At 44.7% G+C, this 17053-nt stretch overlaps 1 protein-coding gene across 4 annotated transcripts in view; it reads right to left on the bottom strand.

Moving 5' to 3' along the window:
- Positions 1-2575: 2575 nt before the first annotated feature.
- The window catches only part of SYTL4 (synaptotagmin like 4), a 59704-nt gene continuing 45226 nt past the window's right edge, over positions 2576-17053 (bottom strand). For all 4 annotated transcript variants that reach the window (XM_078065433.1, XM_078065434.1, XM_078065432.1 and 1 more), the window contains 9 exons: positions 16901-17004; positions 16101-16193; positions 14375-14553; positions 13988-14090; positions 13097-13258; positions 9730-9838; positions 7111-7210; positions 6122-6330; positions 2576-4484 (listed from right to left, as the gene is read on the bottom strand). In XM_078065433.1, coding sequence (XP_077921559.1) covers positions 4336-4484; positions 6122-6330; positions 7111-7210; positions 9730-9838; positions 13097-13258; positions 13988-14090; positions 14375-14553; positions 16101-16193; positions 16901-17004 — 1208 coding nt within the window. In that variant the 3' untranslated portion in view covers positions 2576-4335. The remainder of the gene's footprint in view (positions 4485-6121; positions 6331-7110; positions 7211-9729; positions 9839-13096; positions 13259-13987; positions 14091-14374; positions 14554-16100; positions 16194-16900; positions 17005-17053) is intronic.

Genomic DNA, 17053 nt, shown 5'->3' with positions numbered 1-17053 from the left:
TGTCCTGGCCCCTCCAGCTGGCTAATGGGCAACAGTCTCTTCTTCCTGAGCCTGCAGTTCCATAGCAAAAGGCAGCCAGGGCTGTCCCTTCCTCAGGGAAGCCCCCAGCTCATGATCTAGGGCACCCGAAAACCATCACTCCAAGCCTCTGTAAAACTAGTAGAGAAGGGGAGAAAAACAAAAACAAAAAGACCAATTCAGCCTCACGTCTTAACTTACTCAGATCGCTTTCAAGAGGTGAGCACAGAGCAGGTAGGAGCCGCTGCAGCATGGAGTCAAGCCTTAAGAGCCGGGCCTGAAAGTAAATTTGAGGCTGGGCCCTTGTGAAATGGGGCAACACTCTACGGTGTGTCCGAGAACCTTCTTGCTGACACTCAGGGAACCCCGTGTCCTGGTTAAGACTCGGCAGCCTTTGTCCTTCGGCTTTGCCTAGGGGGTCCCCAGTGGAAAATGAGAGGAGAGAAGAAAGCAGGTTGAGTGGTGAGGCTAAGCTAATGCTTGAGCACTCACCATGTACCGAGTGCCATTCTAAACAGTCTATCAACGGACTCAGAAATCTTCACAAGAACCTTATAAGGCAGGTCCTGTTATTAGTCCCATTTCACGGAGGAGGGAATTGAGGCACAGAGAGGTTAGGCAATTCACCCGAGATCAGACAGCTAGTAAGTGACAGAGTTGGGATTTAAGCACCCGCAGTCTGGCTCCAGAGTCCCTGTTCTTAAATATTAGGCTGTACTGCCTCTACTTTTTTGACTTTTCATTTAAAGACAGCTGACTGCTCCAAGCACAGACTAGGGTTTCACCTTCTCTATATCATCCTACTCAGACACAAGACTTGGGGTTGGACCCAGGAGAAAAGAGGGAACTGGGAAGCTCTCAACCCAAGAAAGAGGGATGGGGCATAGATCAATCACGAGCCCAGAACACAGCGGGGTAGTAGTGAGTCAGAGAGCTGTTCTCACTGCAGGCTTAGTGGAAAACTCATTTGTAAAATGCAAAAATAACAAGTGAGGCAGTTGCTCAGTGGACCAGGACATGGAGCGAATGATCAAACTTGGAGCAAAAAAGTCCCCTTCTCCCTCTTCCCTCCCGGGAAATCCAGGAGCTTAAACGTCAAAAGACAAGTTATGGGCAGAAGCCAAAATACAATGAGCTAATGTGGGAAATCTCTGGTCAGACAAGGTCTGTGGTTCCAAAGGCAAGGATTGCACGTTAGTCAGAATAAATGCCCTGCCTTGTCTTGATCACTTACACCTCAAGTGGCAAGCCAGGGCGTGCTAGCAGGTCAAAGGCACAAATAATAACATGAATGACAACTTGAACCGAGTCTCCACCTGGGCCTGACTCTCGCATAGAAATGCTCCTCTAGCTTCGAAAAATTGAGAAGCTTTTGTTTTGTTTCATTTTATTGAGTAGTCAGGCAAGTCAGTCTTGCTTTCTTTAGGTAAAGTTTCACTGTAGCCTCTTTTGCCTTATGATTCAAGAAATTCCAGCTCCTAAAGTAGGGGGAGGGGGCCACAGCAGAATCAGGCTCATAGCCAGAAAAGCCGCACCCCAGCCTTGTACATATCTGTTTTCTTTCTCTGCCTCCCATCTACCCCCATCCCCATCTCTGTCTGTCTCTCTCATACATATACACACGCTTACTCACATACTCACGTGCACAAACTATTGATTCAGTCAGCTGGTTAGGTAACCTCCGAAGCATTCTGATTATCCTACCTTGTAGACTAAACTTATTTGAGAGATCTTAGAATAAGGGAGTCATCCCTTCCTTTGACTCTTTGCCCATAACACATACAAAGCCCTTGCAGGAAGTAGCATGATACACAGAATCAGACCTTGATTCAAATCCCAACTCTGTTGTGCAATAGTGGACTTGACTTTCCTCATCTGTAAAAAGGGAAATTTTCCTACTTCATAAGGTGCTTGGAGAAATTAAGGAACTAATATATAATGTGCCTAGCATAAAGCTTCGTACACAAAAGACATCTAATATATATTAATGTCTTTTTGCACAAGAGGTCAAGAATCACTTGGGCTCTCCCTAGAAACCCAGGTTTCTTAACCCAGGGCCTTATTTCTGAGATGGGTTGCTTAGTATCTGTGTTATTTATTTCTCAAAACTAAATAATGATAGTAGGAGTGAAGGAAAAAGGCCCTACCTCCTAGAGATAGCGAAGGATCCAGAAAGAAACACAGCAGAGAACATCTTCCTTCCCCTGTGCTCATACATATACACACACAGCTCTCTGCTTCCTAGTGATAGGGGGCTACAAAACTAGAGAAGGAATTCCCTTGATACTTGAGAGAGAAAGAAAAGTGGTGTCACTTTTAAGATGGATTCTCAGGTCTCTCCCTAGATACCAAACACAAAGGTCAATAGATCAGAGCTCAGCAGAGGTATCAGGCAGCAACCGTAGGGAAAGGGAAATTTTCTTTGAATCAGTACAGTGTATGGTTAGGGAAGGGCATTTGTCACTTTGATTCTTCTCCTTCAAACCACTCAACAGCAGCAGCAGTAGGTGAGGACATCAGAGAGAAAAGCCTCAGCAGAACTAACAAATGCAAACACTTGACAAGTGAGAAAGCTTTATTGACGCACACGTACATTTCAGGGGTTGGAGAACAAAGGAGCGAGTTACAGGCCAGGATTCCAAATTATGCTTTCCATTACAATATCAATCCATACCAAACAAACCTTTTAAAAACACTCCTCCATTCAGGTCACCCATACAGTAGAAACCACGGGAGCTGCCCTCGATCTAAGGGCCTCTTATAGGAGAAATCAGCAGACTCTACCAAAAGGGATTTCTTCTCTGGTATAGACTCCTTTCACAAACAACTTTGTGTAGGTACACTTGCAAGGATAAAAAGGTCAGTCTGGTACAGTGAGTTTCAGAAAATGAAGCTCAGGTCACCAGACCCTTCCTAGAAAGGTCTCAACACATCACACCCACTTTATATCTAGGTCAAGTTTAGGAAACAATAGGAAAAATAGAAACTGAAGTTACTTCAAGAAGGAAGTCAGAATAACTAGGAGATTCTCTAAACACATTCTCTTAGAGTAGTAACAGTGCCCAGTCTGGAGAAACACTGGGCCAGTTTATTTTTTTAAAGATTTTTATTTATTTGAGAGAGAGAGAGTGAACGAGAGAGAGAGAGAGAGAGAGAGAGAGCACAAGCGGGGGGGAGGGGAAGAGGCAGAGGGAGAAGTAGGCTCCCCAAGGAGCAGGGAGCCTGATCGGGGACTCCATCCCAGGACCCCCAGATCACGACCTGAGCCGAAGGCAGTGGCTTAACCAATTGAGCCACCCAGGTGCCCCAACACTGGGCCAGTTTAGACAGTACTTGGCTATTCTGGCTGGCATAATGGTATGTAGACCGTATTCTGTGTGGTACCACACCGTGGACACAAATGCTAAGGAACATGTGGCATATGAGGGGGAAGATGTCTTTTACTGGAGAAATGAGGAGTTCTCCAAGAACAGCTGTATCTGTATAAAATGCAAAGATCCAGCACGGGCTGGGAGACATTTCACTCTCAGCCACTCTGGTCCTATGAGACCACTGAGAAGCCATTTTGGGCACGTCCATGACTCAGTCACTACCTAATTAAAGTGTTTTTCTAAAGCAGCTCCATTACGAGGGTCCCCTAAAGGTCTAGTGAAGGTTTCTGGAGCTGGAAGGAACTTAGGAATTTTCTTAGCATTTCAAAGAAAACCATGAGACCCAAGCACTATGGAAACTGCTTAAGAGCAAGAAGAGTTAAAAGCCAAGTTCCAGAAATGTATCAAGGTAAAAATGGAGTTAAAAAACAGAAATTGGAAAGGAAGGGGGCAGACCTACTCACCTCTCTCCCATCTTCTCCTCTCTTTAGTAACCCAACCCTGCTTCCCAGAGCCTTGGCCTCAGACCAGGCACACCTTGAAACACAGACCTGTGGGAATGCCAAAGATAGCCAGGGCTTCCTGGGGAAGGAGGAAATGGTTTGCAAGACAGGAGATAAAAAACTTGTTTTAAAGGATTTTTAAGTTAATTAAACATCATAAAGACATAAGCATGGACTCTGGAAATATACTAGATTATGCACAAATAAAAACATTTTGAACAGACCCTTAGTCTTGAGCATGCTTTAAAAAGGGGAACAGGTCTGCATCACTCTAGCATAATAAGAATTGTAGAAATACATGTTTATACACACACATACATAACACACACACGTACACACACACACACACACACACACACAAAATTATAAATCTTTGCTCTTGGTTTCTTCACTTCCTCCGACTTGCCCTGGACAGGGCTGGACCTGCAGAGAAGGACAGGGACTCATAAGCCCAGCTTCTGCTTGGCCATCGAGGAACGCAGCTGCAGAGTCCCTTCTGCCCAAGACCCTGGGTACTGTCGCATCTTCTGCCACAGGCTCACTTCTTCCCCAGTCGAGTCCATCCAGTCCACCACTTCCCCATTACTGATCCCTGAGGAGAAACACCAGAGGAGGCTGAACAGGGAACCCACACCTCAGCCCCCCGGGAAAGATGGGTGATATGGCAGCGGCTAAACACCTTTTTTTCTCTAGCTGTAGACTCCAGGCCTGAGGTTCGGATTGTATGTGGCCTCATTCCTCCTGTCTTGTAATTCATCTTTTCAACAAACATTTATTGAGTGCCTACTGTGTACCGGGTACTCTTCGGGGCTTGGAAGATACAGTGGTGAACAAAGCAAAAAAAAAAAAAAAAAGTCCTGCCTTACAGGCAGCTTACACTTGAATGGGGGAAACAGAACATCTACAAGGAAGTCAAGAATACTTCAGATAGCGAGATAAATGTCATGAAGTAAATAAACAGGGTGATCGGCAGTGCCTAGATCAGGGCCTCCTTTAGACGGAGTGGTCTGAGCGCCTCTCCAAGGAGACATCTGAGTCAAGCTCCAAAGGATGGGAAGGAGCCAGACAGAGGTTAACAATAATTGCAAAGGTTCTGAAGTTGGAATGAGCTTGGTATATTTGGGGAGCAGAAAGAGTCATTGTGCTTGGAGCACAGGGAGCAAGTAGGAGAGTGATATAGGGATGGATTATAAAGGAACAAAGGGGCCAGAATCTATAGGGGTCTGGCAGAACGGTAAGAACTTGGGATTGTCTTCTAAGTACAAAAGTAAGCCCCTGAAGGGTTTTAAGCGGGGGACTGATATGAACTGGCTTACATTTGTAAAAACCTCATTCTAGACACTTTGGGTTAAGTGCTTTGTATGACTTATTAACATACAAGTAGTATTTAAGGCCGCAGGCGTGCAGAGACTGCAGAGAGCAAAAAGGATTCAAGACTAAGCCTTGAAAAACACCAATATTTAGAGTTTGGGTAGAGAATGAGAAAGCCACAAAGACAAGTGCAGAATCAGTAGAAGCTAAGTATTTGAAGAAAAAGGGAGTGATCAGCTATGCTAAATTGCATGAAAATTCTAGTAAGATGAAAACAAAAGTTTACCATGAGCAACTGCTCAGTGAAGTGGTGAGACAGAAGCCAGATCACAGTGGACTGAGGACTAAAAGAGATGTGAGGAAGTAGAGACAATTCCTTTTAAGGAATTAGAAGGGGGACGTAGGGTCAAGAAAAGGTTAATTTCTGTTTCTTAAGATTGGCAATACCCGAGTGTATCTGTTTTCACCTCCAGTAGGGAGGTAGAGGGAATGAAAGTGATCAGACAGGAGAGACAGGAGATTCCAGAAGTGAGGTTAAGAAGGTTAGGGGGTGATCCAGAACACTTGGAAAGAGCTTGGCCTTTGCTAGAAAGGCCCCTCTTTCATTATAACAGGATGGAAGATGGAAATTATCCGTACGGCTACAGGTAGGTTTTTAGATTTTTTTTTGATGCTGAGATGATGACATTCGTGGCGATCAGGGTCCTGTTTATGTGTGCGCATTAGCAGCGCATGAGCTCAGCCTCCCCTAAGGTCTGCACAGAGTAGGCACTCAGTAAACAGTGACCAAACATTAACCGAAAAGAAAAGAAGACGCTTGCTATAGAGAAGCTCTGAAGGAAGGGATACGGGCAGATGAGGAGGGAAAAATACACAAGAGACCTTTAAAAGAGTTAGGACAGGGGGAGAGGCTCTCACCAGTGCCAACACCCAGCCTGACCCCGCCCAGGAAGTCATTGCTGGCCAGGGGCTCCCGGTCCCACACTGTCAGTTCCAGGCACATGTGCTGTAGATCTTCCAGCCTCACACCATTGTAGACAAATGTGTGGTTGTAGTGGGGATTCAGGGTCTTCTTCATCACAGGAGTTTTACGCTTACTGGCCTTGTTCCTCATGGGAAGGAGGTATCTGGCAGAGGGTGGGCAGTGATCAACGAGCTACTCAAAGCTGGCAAATATTGACCGAAATTCCCCTGTCCCCCTACCGCAGGCCTAGCCCAGGAAGGTAAGTCGCCATGCAGATGCTAGCACACACATACACTCCCTCCTTCGAATATGCCGAAGCAGAGTTCCCACTACCCCCACTGGATCGTTCACCTGATTCAATTCCTTTAACCTGGAGAGAAAATTAATATAGTGTCATTAGTAAACTGTTATCTATACTCTACCAACAGGGGTTTTAAATATTTGATTCCATTTCTACTGGACAAGGTCCTCTTTCAAGAAAACCAATGGTCGTAACTCCAGGCCTAGCCACACGATTTGCTAGAGAACTTGAGTCAGCGGAGGGGCGGGGGGGTGATCTATCATTTGGGGAAAACTGGTGTTGCTTCAATATTGTGGGGAACAGGGTCCTGTGCTCCTAAATCCGAACAGTCAGAGGACACAGCTTTTGATTCAGGATTCATTAAAAGCCGAAGTCTATAACAAAGGAAAAGTCCAGCCTCTCTGTCTCCCACCCTCCTCTTTGGAAATCCACACTACAGCACCATCCAAACTGAGCTCAGACCAGGACAAAGGCGGAGGTTTTATGGAGGTTTTCCTATTACCTACTTTCAGGAACAGAGTCGGTTGTGGGAGGTGGCAGGATATACAAGGATAATATCCATAGAGAAAGGTTAATTTGGGTTCCTCTCGTAGCTTCCTTGTCCTGGAACTGGTTAGTTTGGTGCTGGAGCCGGGGACTCACCCCTTGACAAAGCTGTCTGAAGTCCCTCCTGATTTGGCAGCTGTCAGATTCTTGGCTTCTTTGATCCACACCTGGAGCTCTCCCCCTTCCCCACCTTTACCTGCAAGGGAGGTCAGCCATAGCAAGTGAGCCCCTCCCCGCTTCAGATTTCACTTGACCTTTTCTACAGAGCACCTTCCATCCCTGGCTCCTGAAGGCAGCAAGCTCCATGACAACTGGACCACATCTGACTTCCACCCTCAGGACCTAACACAGTGCCTGACTCAATTAGTAAGGACAACAATAGCAATAAATGCTTTTTAGAAAACTGGCTATGTGCCTGATTCTACAGTAAGCATTTAATTGTCAAAGCAACCGTATAAGATATCTACTATTATTCCTATTTTATAAATGGGAAAGTGGAGGCTTAGAGAAGTAAAGTTGCCTGGTATTTGTTGAATGATTTTTAAAAAGGGAACTCCCCTGCTTGTGTTCTTGATCCCATGCCCACTTCACAGGACTCATCAGGCATCATCAATTTCAACCACCACCTTCCATTTTTTTTAAGATTTTATTTATTTGAGAGAGAGAGAGAGAGAGAGAGTGAGCGAGAGAGAGAGAGCACAAGCCAGGGGGGAGAGGCAGAGGGAGAAGCAGACTCCCCGCTGAGCAGGGAGCCGGACGCAGGGCTCGATCCCAGGCCCCTGGGACCATGACCTGAGCCAAAGGCAGACGCATAACCCACTGAGCCACCCAGGCACACCCCTCCCTTTTGTTTAAAGATTTTATTTATTTATTTGAGAGTGTGTGTGAGTGAGAGAGAGAGCACAAGCCAGGGAGAAGAGGTAGAGGGAGAACCCACCTCCCATTTCTAATATCTCTTCCTCTACTAGTCCTGTCTCCTCAGTCTAAATATACGCTAATCTCACCTCTTCTTTTAAAAATCCTTTAAAAAGGGGCACCTGGGTGGCTCAGTCAGTTAAGCATCTGCCTTCGGCTTAGGTCATGATCCTGGGGTCCTGGGATCGAGCCCCACATCAGGCTTCCTGCTTATCAGGGAGTCTGCTTCTCCCTCTCCCTCTGCCCCTCCCCCTTGCTTGTACTTTCTCTCTCCTTCTCTCTCAAATAAAATCTTTTTTAAAAAGAAAAAATTCTTTAAAAAGAAAATCTCCCTTTACACTTATCTCTTTCTTTCACCATCAATTATCCTAAAAAAAGAGTTCACACTCACTACTTCTGCTTCTTTGCTTCATTCACCCGGCCTAGTTTCTGGTGAAATCTGGCTTCTGCTTCCACTAACCCACTGAAAATACAACCTAACCGCCGATGAGCCATGTCTTCTCCATCCTCACCGGCCTGACATCCCAGTAGTATTTCAACACTATTGACAACCTCTGCTCTTTTCTTCTCCAAGCCCTTTCCTAATAACCCTCTGCCTCGCTAGCTTTTTGTTTCGTCCTCTCTTCATCCTTTAAAGTGTTGCTCTTCCCTACGGTTCTATCCTTGCTTCTCTTCTCTAGTCATCCCGCACACCCTTCTTGGGGGTCTTGTTCATCCCCGTATCCTATGGATTCGACCCTGCTACAGGTATCTTTCTAAGAACTTTGGCTTCCCATTGCACCAATGGATCAAATTCAACTCCTTACCCTTATGTTCAAAGCCCTTTTCAGTCAGGCACTCACCTTATCAACAATTCCAGCTCCACCCCCACATACACAAACCATAACTCCAGTGCCACCTGGAGTTTGTTCACGGTAGTGAACTCCTCACACACAACCTCACATTTACCATGCCTTTTTAAAACCTTTGCTCACGCTGTGTCTTCTGGAACTGCTCTTCCCACCCCATCCTCTTCCTTTTCTGCCTGGTAAAATCTGAAGTCCAGTTTCATCCTTACTTCCTCTTTAAAGTTCTCCCCAGGGGCGCCTGGGTGGCTCAGTTGTTAAGCGTCTGCCTTCGGCTCAGGTCATGATCCCAGGGTCCTGGGATCGAGCCCCGCATTGGGCTCCCTTCTCCCTCTCCCACTCCCCCTACTTGTGTTCCCTCTCTCGCTGTGTGTCTCTCTGTGTCAAATAAATAAATAAAATCTTTAAATAAATAAAAATAAATTTCTCCCCAAATGTAACCAGAGAGAATTCATCACTCCTCTTTTAGCATAGGACTGTCATCCTTGCTACACTAAGCTTCTCAAGGGAGGTCAAATATGTCTTATGCATTTACATATCTATCCCTAGTCACTAGCACAGTGCCCCGTATGTTCATTGACTCTTCCTCCACCTTTAACTTCCCGTCCCTCACACTTCACCACCCCTTGCAACCACCCTTTCTCACCCCCAAAGTTTCTGTTCTAATCTGCCCTCTTAATAGCTTGCCATAGCTGGACCGAGACCAAGTCTGTTTAATGGCCTAAAAAAAAAAAAGAGTGCCAACCCGAAGATACTCCCTTCTGCTTGAAAATGATACAGAAAAGGCTCACTTAGTAAAGGAATCTTCCCTAGAGGATGATCCAGGGAGCATCTCAATCTGGTTTCGCCCACAGTGCTGGCGGCCAGCTGCACTATCTCACAGCCACCCTGTACAGAAGCCTCAGGGCTAAATCCAGCCCCCGCCCCCCCTCCCCCCACAAAAAAACAAACTCACTCTTTTTCCGGTCACCTCCAACAGGGAGTTTGGAGGCTGGGATGTATTTCAATGAAACCACCAACTCGCCTTTGTGTGATGGCAAGCCAGTCGGGGACTCAGCACTGATCTGAAACACAGGGAAACCCAACAGGTCAAGCGGGGCTTCTCAGGGGCTGTTGGGACCTCTTGCTGAGGAGACTCGAAAATTGACTCCAAGAACAGCTTCACAACATAAGAGAATCCTCCTTATGAATACCATCCAGGGTCCCCAGGCCATGGCAGCCACGGGTTTCTAAGACAGTTCCTTCAGAAGGGGCTGCAGAAAAACCAACAAAGGTTCTTCATCGTGGGATCAGTTGCCGGTGAGTGTGTGTGGCAACTTCGCTGCAAGACCGCTGAGGGTACTCAGAATCTAGGAACTGTAGTGTAGTCGTCTGCAGTGCCCGCTAGGTTCCAAATATATATATATATACACACACACAGTCTTTTTCAAGAGAATGGTATGTGTTGCTTGTATGATTTTCAAAGATAAAAAGTATTTTTTTAAAGAGAGTTTGCAAAGATTTGAAAGCTAGGTGGAACTCTGTTGCAAGGATTTGAGCATGCCACAATTTCTGATTTTATATGTATTTTCGTTACTTTTGATGAATGGCTGTCTCTAGCACTAGAACCTAGATGCCAGGAGGCCAGGAGTCACCGAGTTTTGCTCGGCCTAGTAGGCCTGACACCTAGCCAAGTACCTGGCACATAGTAGGTGCTCCACAAATCTTTATGGAATGAATGTAAGAGTGAATGAATGAATATCTGGAATGAGCGGCAAGTGGCATATTGTCTTTGGCTGTTGGTACCAGAAATGCTTCATTCTATTGGCTCTCTGGGCACGGTTCACTTCTTTATGCTTCGGTATCCATAACATGAGTTGGTGCAGACCAGACGTGCCCTGTCACCCGCCTGTGTTCACTGGGGCTCCTCTCACCTAGGTCCTCAGCATGGAGTATACCAATGCCAGGAAGGCATAATCCCCATTGGCTTGGAAAAATGTACCACATACCCAGATGCACAGTTTAGTATATGGGAGAGATATAAAAGAATAGGCAGGTGGATGCCAGGAAGAGAAAGCTGAATGGGAGCAAGTGGATTGCTAGGGGGAAAAAAGAGATAGATCAGAGGCAATAAATGTAGAGTGTTTTAAGTTAAAATAGATCTGTAATGCTGGAGTGGACTTTTTGTTGTTTATACATGTCTACACAACTGATTCATTTCCAGATTGTGAACTTCAGGAGACTCTTAAAACTGGAGTTTAGCCTTCGCAAGAAATTGGTGTATTTTTTCAGTAGCATTATTTCCATTCTAGCTCAAAATAATTGCAAAGAGCAAATGTCTCCATCTTAACGCAGTTTTTTTCTTTTCTTTTGATGTAAGACACTTTCATTGGCAGTAGTTCATAATGGTTTATGGTGACATTTCCAATATCATTATATCAACTGTAGGCCCCTGAGAGAATGACTCGTGTGCCAAATGATTAAGAAATTCTACATTTCTGGGGCGCCTGGGTGGCTCAGTCCGTTAAGCATCTGCCCTCGGCCCAGGTCATGATCCTGGGGTCCTTGGATGGAGCCTCATCAGGCTTCCTGCTCAGTGGGGAGTCTGCTTCTCCCTCTCCCTCTGCCCCTCCCCCAGTTTGTGCTCGCATGCGCGTGCTCTCTCTCTCTCAAGTAAAATCTTTAAAAAAGAGATTCTACATTTCTAATATGCTATAGATTGGTGATCATTGCTTTCCTGCTTTTATTAGTATTTAAAAGGGCAGATTTAACATTGTTAATATTTTTTATGCATGAAAATATCAAAATATCAAAATATTGCATGACTGACTCAACAAATTCCACCACCAGAAATTTCCCTTATGTTACATTCACATAAGAAGGCCAAGATATATTACAGCATAGTTTTAACAGAAAAAAAGCCAACAATTTATAATATAGGCACATGAAAGAACACTATACAGCAATGAAAATGAGATAGATATGTAAGTGATGGCAGAGAAAGATGTCCATGATAATGAATTGTTACATGAAAAAAAATCAAGGTATATGTACACAATGAGTTTCATACAAGCCTATTTGTATAAAAAGGAACAAATATAAATCCCTACGTGCATATTCATGCTGCTTAATATAAAATCTCTATCAAGATATCCAAGTAGTTGATAAGGGTGGTTATTTCTAGGGATTGGAATGTACTTTTCTTTTTATATACTTCTATGTCGTTGCAATTTCGAACCATGTGTACACAAATCCTCTTGTTCTTAATTTTTTAAATAAGCAATACATGTAGACATGGTAAAAAAGTTCAGACGTTCTAAAAGGGCACACAGAGAAAACTAAATTGCTCTCTCACCTCAGTCTCTCTTCCCAGAGGCAGCCACTGCTACTAGTTTCCTGGCTATCTTTCCAAAGATAGTCTATGCACCATGTACTATTTTTAGCATTGAAAAATGCTAGTGTATACATCAAAAACTAATGATACATTGGCTAACTGAAAATAATAATAATAAAAAAAGAAAACGTTAGTGTAAAAAAATTTTACCAAGGAACCTTGCCATTGAACAGTTCAGATCATCAAGAAATCCTAACTCTCTTTTAGCAATTTCATCTTAACCAGAATGACAGTAACCTACTGAATGTCCATGAGGTACCAGGCATTGCTTGGCACTTTGTGGACAAGCCTGTGAAAGAGAAATATTATTATGATCTCCATTTTGTGGATGAATAAACTGAGACTCACAGAAGTTAAGTGACTTGCCTAAGTTATTTTAGAACAGGGGTGACTTACCTAGCTGGCAGATAACAGAACCAGGACTCAAATCCAGGTCTGCACTCGGATCTCAGGCACTATTTTTGGAAACTGCTACACTCTCGCCTGAGGTGCCATCACCAAAGTAAAATTTGCCCTGGCTTGTGTGACGAAGAGCACAATTAGAACCCCATGAATTGTTTTACTTCCCACTTCTTCAGTGAAAAGATCAGCTCGGAAAAGGAGTGATTAGGAGACACCCAAGAGGTTAGCTTGGAGAAGAGGCGCAAGTTAGGATGTTAGGGTATGCCCAGCCTCTGGAAGGTTATGAGGCAAAGCTTGGCACACATATGAAAGACTTTTCAAAGGAAAACCGTGCTTCATCCTTTGCCTGGCCTACAAGGAGATGATAACACACTTCACGTGCAAGTGCGTCTGAAGTTACTGTCAAACTCAGAAACCCCAGCAGGGTGCCCTAGAACTCTACAGATTACATTCAAAGACGCCACCAACATGTACCAGCAGAGGTCCCTGCAGACCATGCTACCTCAGATCCAAACTGTGTAAGGAGTTGTTAAAGCGGACTGACTACCTTTCCGTGTAAAGGGAGGCAATGATCCAGTTTCTTATCAAGCTTCCAGGAATCCATCTGAACCTCTGCCTCTCCAAGGAAAGTGTTTCTGCCAAAACGACCATGATGCCAAACTGAGAACTGCAAAGTCCTCTGGGCCAGAAGAGATTCTGGGATCTCATACTGCGAAAGAAAAAGAGAAGCCCAAGGTGATTAGTTTGTGGTAATTCCTCAGAAAAGATTATTCCAAACTCTGAGCAACCATACCCAAAGTCCATAATCCTGAATACCAAATTACTTTGGTCCCTAAGTACTTTGAATTTCCTTAATCAAAGCCTTCACTTACCCCATTTCACACAAATCCACATTCTATGGTGGGACCTGGAAAATCAATTTTTCCTTGACTGGGTAAAAGAACAACGGAATCTTCAAAACAGACTGCCACAGAAACTCCTGATCCCAAATGACTTTTTAAAAGGAGATTTGTGGGGGCACCTGGGTGGCTCAGTTGGTGAAGCGTCTGCCTTCGGCTCAGGCCATGAACCCCGGGTCCTGGGATCGAGCCCCGTGTTGGGCTCCCTGCTCAGCGGGGAGCCTGCTTCTCCCTCTGCCCCTCCCCCCACTCACATGCGCGCACTCTCACTCTCTCTCTCAAATAAATGAAATCTTTTAAAAAGTAAAATAACATGAGATTTGTGGTCACATGAATCTTCAGTTTCACAACAATGCAAGAAAGCCAGATCACTTTTGTTCTCTTCTCTGGGAGGTTGTATGTGAACAGATGCCCACGGCATATCTTCAGATACAGACATGGCCACTGAACACCATGTCACCCAGCCCTGGAGCAGAGGAATAGCTACAGCTTAGCACACAAGACAGAACGTGTTCTCCTCTCGGGATCTAGATACGTACTCTGAGGGTCTCATCATACAGTGGATTGGTGGTGTCCCGCTTGATGCTGGTTTTTCTTTTTCCTTGGCGGGACCTGTCGGGCAGAAGGTAAGTCTTCACGTATCTAGAAATCAAGGAGAGTACGGAGTCATTTATTGTTTGTTTTTTTTTTCCTCAAGCCCATTCTTCACTTCTCTGCTCTCCATACAGATGCCATGATGAAATGAAAATGTCACAGCAAGCCCTCTCAGGCATGTCCTTCTAGCATGTTCCCAGTCCTGATCCCTTTCCCGTATCTCCCCTAGCCGCTCTCAAATACACCTCCCTGTCTGCCCAAGAAGTGATAACCGAGATGCCAGGGTCCGAGCTCCCATCTCAGAGCACCAGTCAGATTCCAGAAGCACTCACGGGTTAGAGCGCTTCTTAGCTTCATCAGCGTACGCCAGCTGGTGGCACTCCTTCACGTGGATGACCAGAGTCTGTGTTTGCCACTCATACTTCAGGGAAAAGGCAATCTTGCCAGTCACAAAGATGTTGCCAAAGTCGCCAGCTTCACTATAGATGCTCATCATGCTGCCAATTGTACTCTGCAGATAAAGCGCCCACAAACATCTGATAAAGGCATACCTCCCCTTCCCACACTGCTCACATCTTCCCTCATAATAAAGCCACAGTCACTGAACAAAACAACATCTTCAGAAGCCCCTGCGGTAAGCGAGCGCTGCCAACAGTCTTGTACCCAGAGGATGAGAGAGCTAGTAGCACACTCACACCTGCTCAGGTTAACAACCAGTTCATGGCTCACCCATGCTCTTAGCTTCTCTTCTTTCCCTCTTTTTACAATTTTTAGTTTTAGTTTTCACCTGGCCCAGAAGGTAGACAAGGAATACAGGTAAGATGAAACTATGTTTCTGGTATATGTTATATACGCTAACATGTTGGCTGGCAGGGGTCAGGTACTAATTAAAACAAAGTGCCTTAATTATCTGTGGGTTTCTTTTTTTATTTAAATCTTAGTTAACATGCAGTGCAATATTGGTGTCTGGAGTAGAATGCAGTGACTCAGCACTTACATACAACACCCAGTGCTCAACATGACAAGTGCCCTCTTTAATACCCATCCCCCATCTAGCCCATCCCCCATCCACCTCCCTCCATCAACCCACAGTTTGTTCTCTATCCTTAAGAGTCTCTTATGGCTTGTTTCCCTCTCCTTTTTTTTCTTTTCCCCCTTGCCATATGTTCATCTGTTTTGTTTCTTAAATTCCACATATGAGCGAGATCATATGGTATTTGGTATTAGTCTTTTTCTGACTTATTGGCACAATACACTCTAGCTCCATCCATGTCATCGCAAATGGCGAGATTTCATTTTTTGATAGCTGAGTAATATTCCATTGTGTGTATGTTTGTCTGTGTGTGTGTGTGTCTGTGTGTCTGTGGGTTTCTTTTATCTGCCTTATCCCTATCAACACCTATAGAAAAAAGTGACTGTGTCAGATTTGGGGCGGGGGGGGGGAAGACCTCTTCCTCTCAGGTAGCAATCAGCTCTGTAAGCCTGCCATTCTATTCCTGTGTGGGGATGGGAACGAACCCCAATCACCTCGGTTCCTGACTCTCTGTCCCCTAAACACCAATCTTCATACTTCTGACAGAACTAGGCCCTAATTCTTAAATGTGCCTTTAACTTCATGATTCTGATTGACATTGCTGCTCTTTAATCATACCCAGGTGCCAATTAACCCTGCCAGGGCCCCTGTCAGGACAATGCTCTTGAATGTGAGATCTGGAGTGGACTGTGATGAAGAAATATTATCTCGCTCACTTCGTGGCCTGTTAACCTTTTTAGAGGAGAAGTCATGGTTTACTGTTCACAAAGCTGTGATCAAGAATGTCTCTAGCCCAAACTGCCTAATTACCTGACTACTTCCAGGGCAGAGGCCAAGAAAAGTCACCTAGCTGTGCCCTAAGCAACTACTATCTAAACTTAGGATATGAACAGACAAATGCATCTCACTTACCTGGAAAGAGTGACAAGGATGATTTCCCCAGGTCCTGGCTCAGCTCTAGAGAGATACTTCCTTCATTCCTGGTACCCCAACATGTCTATAGTCACAAAACTAATAGAACTTACCATGGAGGAACCACTTCGCATGCTGCTCCTGGCTAGTTTCTGGCGATGCAGCTTCACCAGATGGTCAATGTCTTCTTCTTCCTCTTCCTCCTCCTGGAACAGTAAATATAGATTCAGAGTTAATAAAGTTAGAAAAAGTTCAAAGACTAATAAACTTCCTTGAGTGGGAGCCATAATTATGACTCAACTCTGAAGTGTCATGCACATATACATGCACATTATCCTCATTTTGTGTCTCCCATTTCAGGCTTCCAAATTATATTCCAACCATCTTTTTCCAATCTCAAAAGAACAAGATAAGAATATCTCTTTCCCATTCGACTGCCCCAACCCAACCAACGCTTTATATTTTAATCAAAATAAGTATTTATTGGGGCGCCTGGGTGGCTCAGTCGTTAAGCCTCTGCCTTCGGCTCGGGTCATGATCCTGGGATAGAGCCCCGCATCGGGCTCCCTGCTCAGCGGGAAGCCTGCTTCTCCCTCTCCCACTCTCCCTGCTTGTGCTCTCTCTCTCACTGTCTCTCTCTCTGTCAAATAAATAAATAAAATCTTTAAAAAAATAAGTATTTATTTGAGCTCCCAACTATATATCAAGCAACGTATTAGAAGATACAAGAGACAGTGAAGACAGTCTTTTTTTTAAGTGATTCAGCAACCAGATTTACTTTAGAAATTTGGAGGAATTAAGATTCATGTTGCCTTTTCCTAAAGAATTAAACAGATTGATTAGGAGTATCAAGTACTAAGGTCAACTCTAGATTTATAAAATTTCATATAGCGACCAATACAAGGGTACTTACCATATCTACACTGAGGCCTGGGACAGATTTGCTTCTGTCTCCCAAGGAGCCACTTTCATGTCCCACATCTTCCGGGCGAAGATCAATCACAGATTTAGTATATTCTGAGTGGAAGACCAAAAACCCAAAACATAAGAGACCTACTCTTTTCCA

Source organism: Halichoerus grypus, chromosome X (assembly GCF_964656455.1).
Source record: "Halichoerus grypus chromosome X, mHalGry1.hap1.1, whole genome shotgun sequence".
NCBI lineage: Eukaryota > Metazoa > Chordata > Mammalia > Carnivora > Phocidae > Halichoerus > Halichoerus grypus.
Note: the sequence above shows the minus strand (reverse complement) of the source record. Positions and strands in the feature narration are given on the sequence as shown.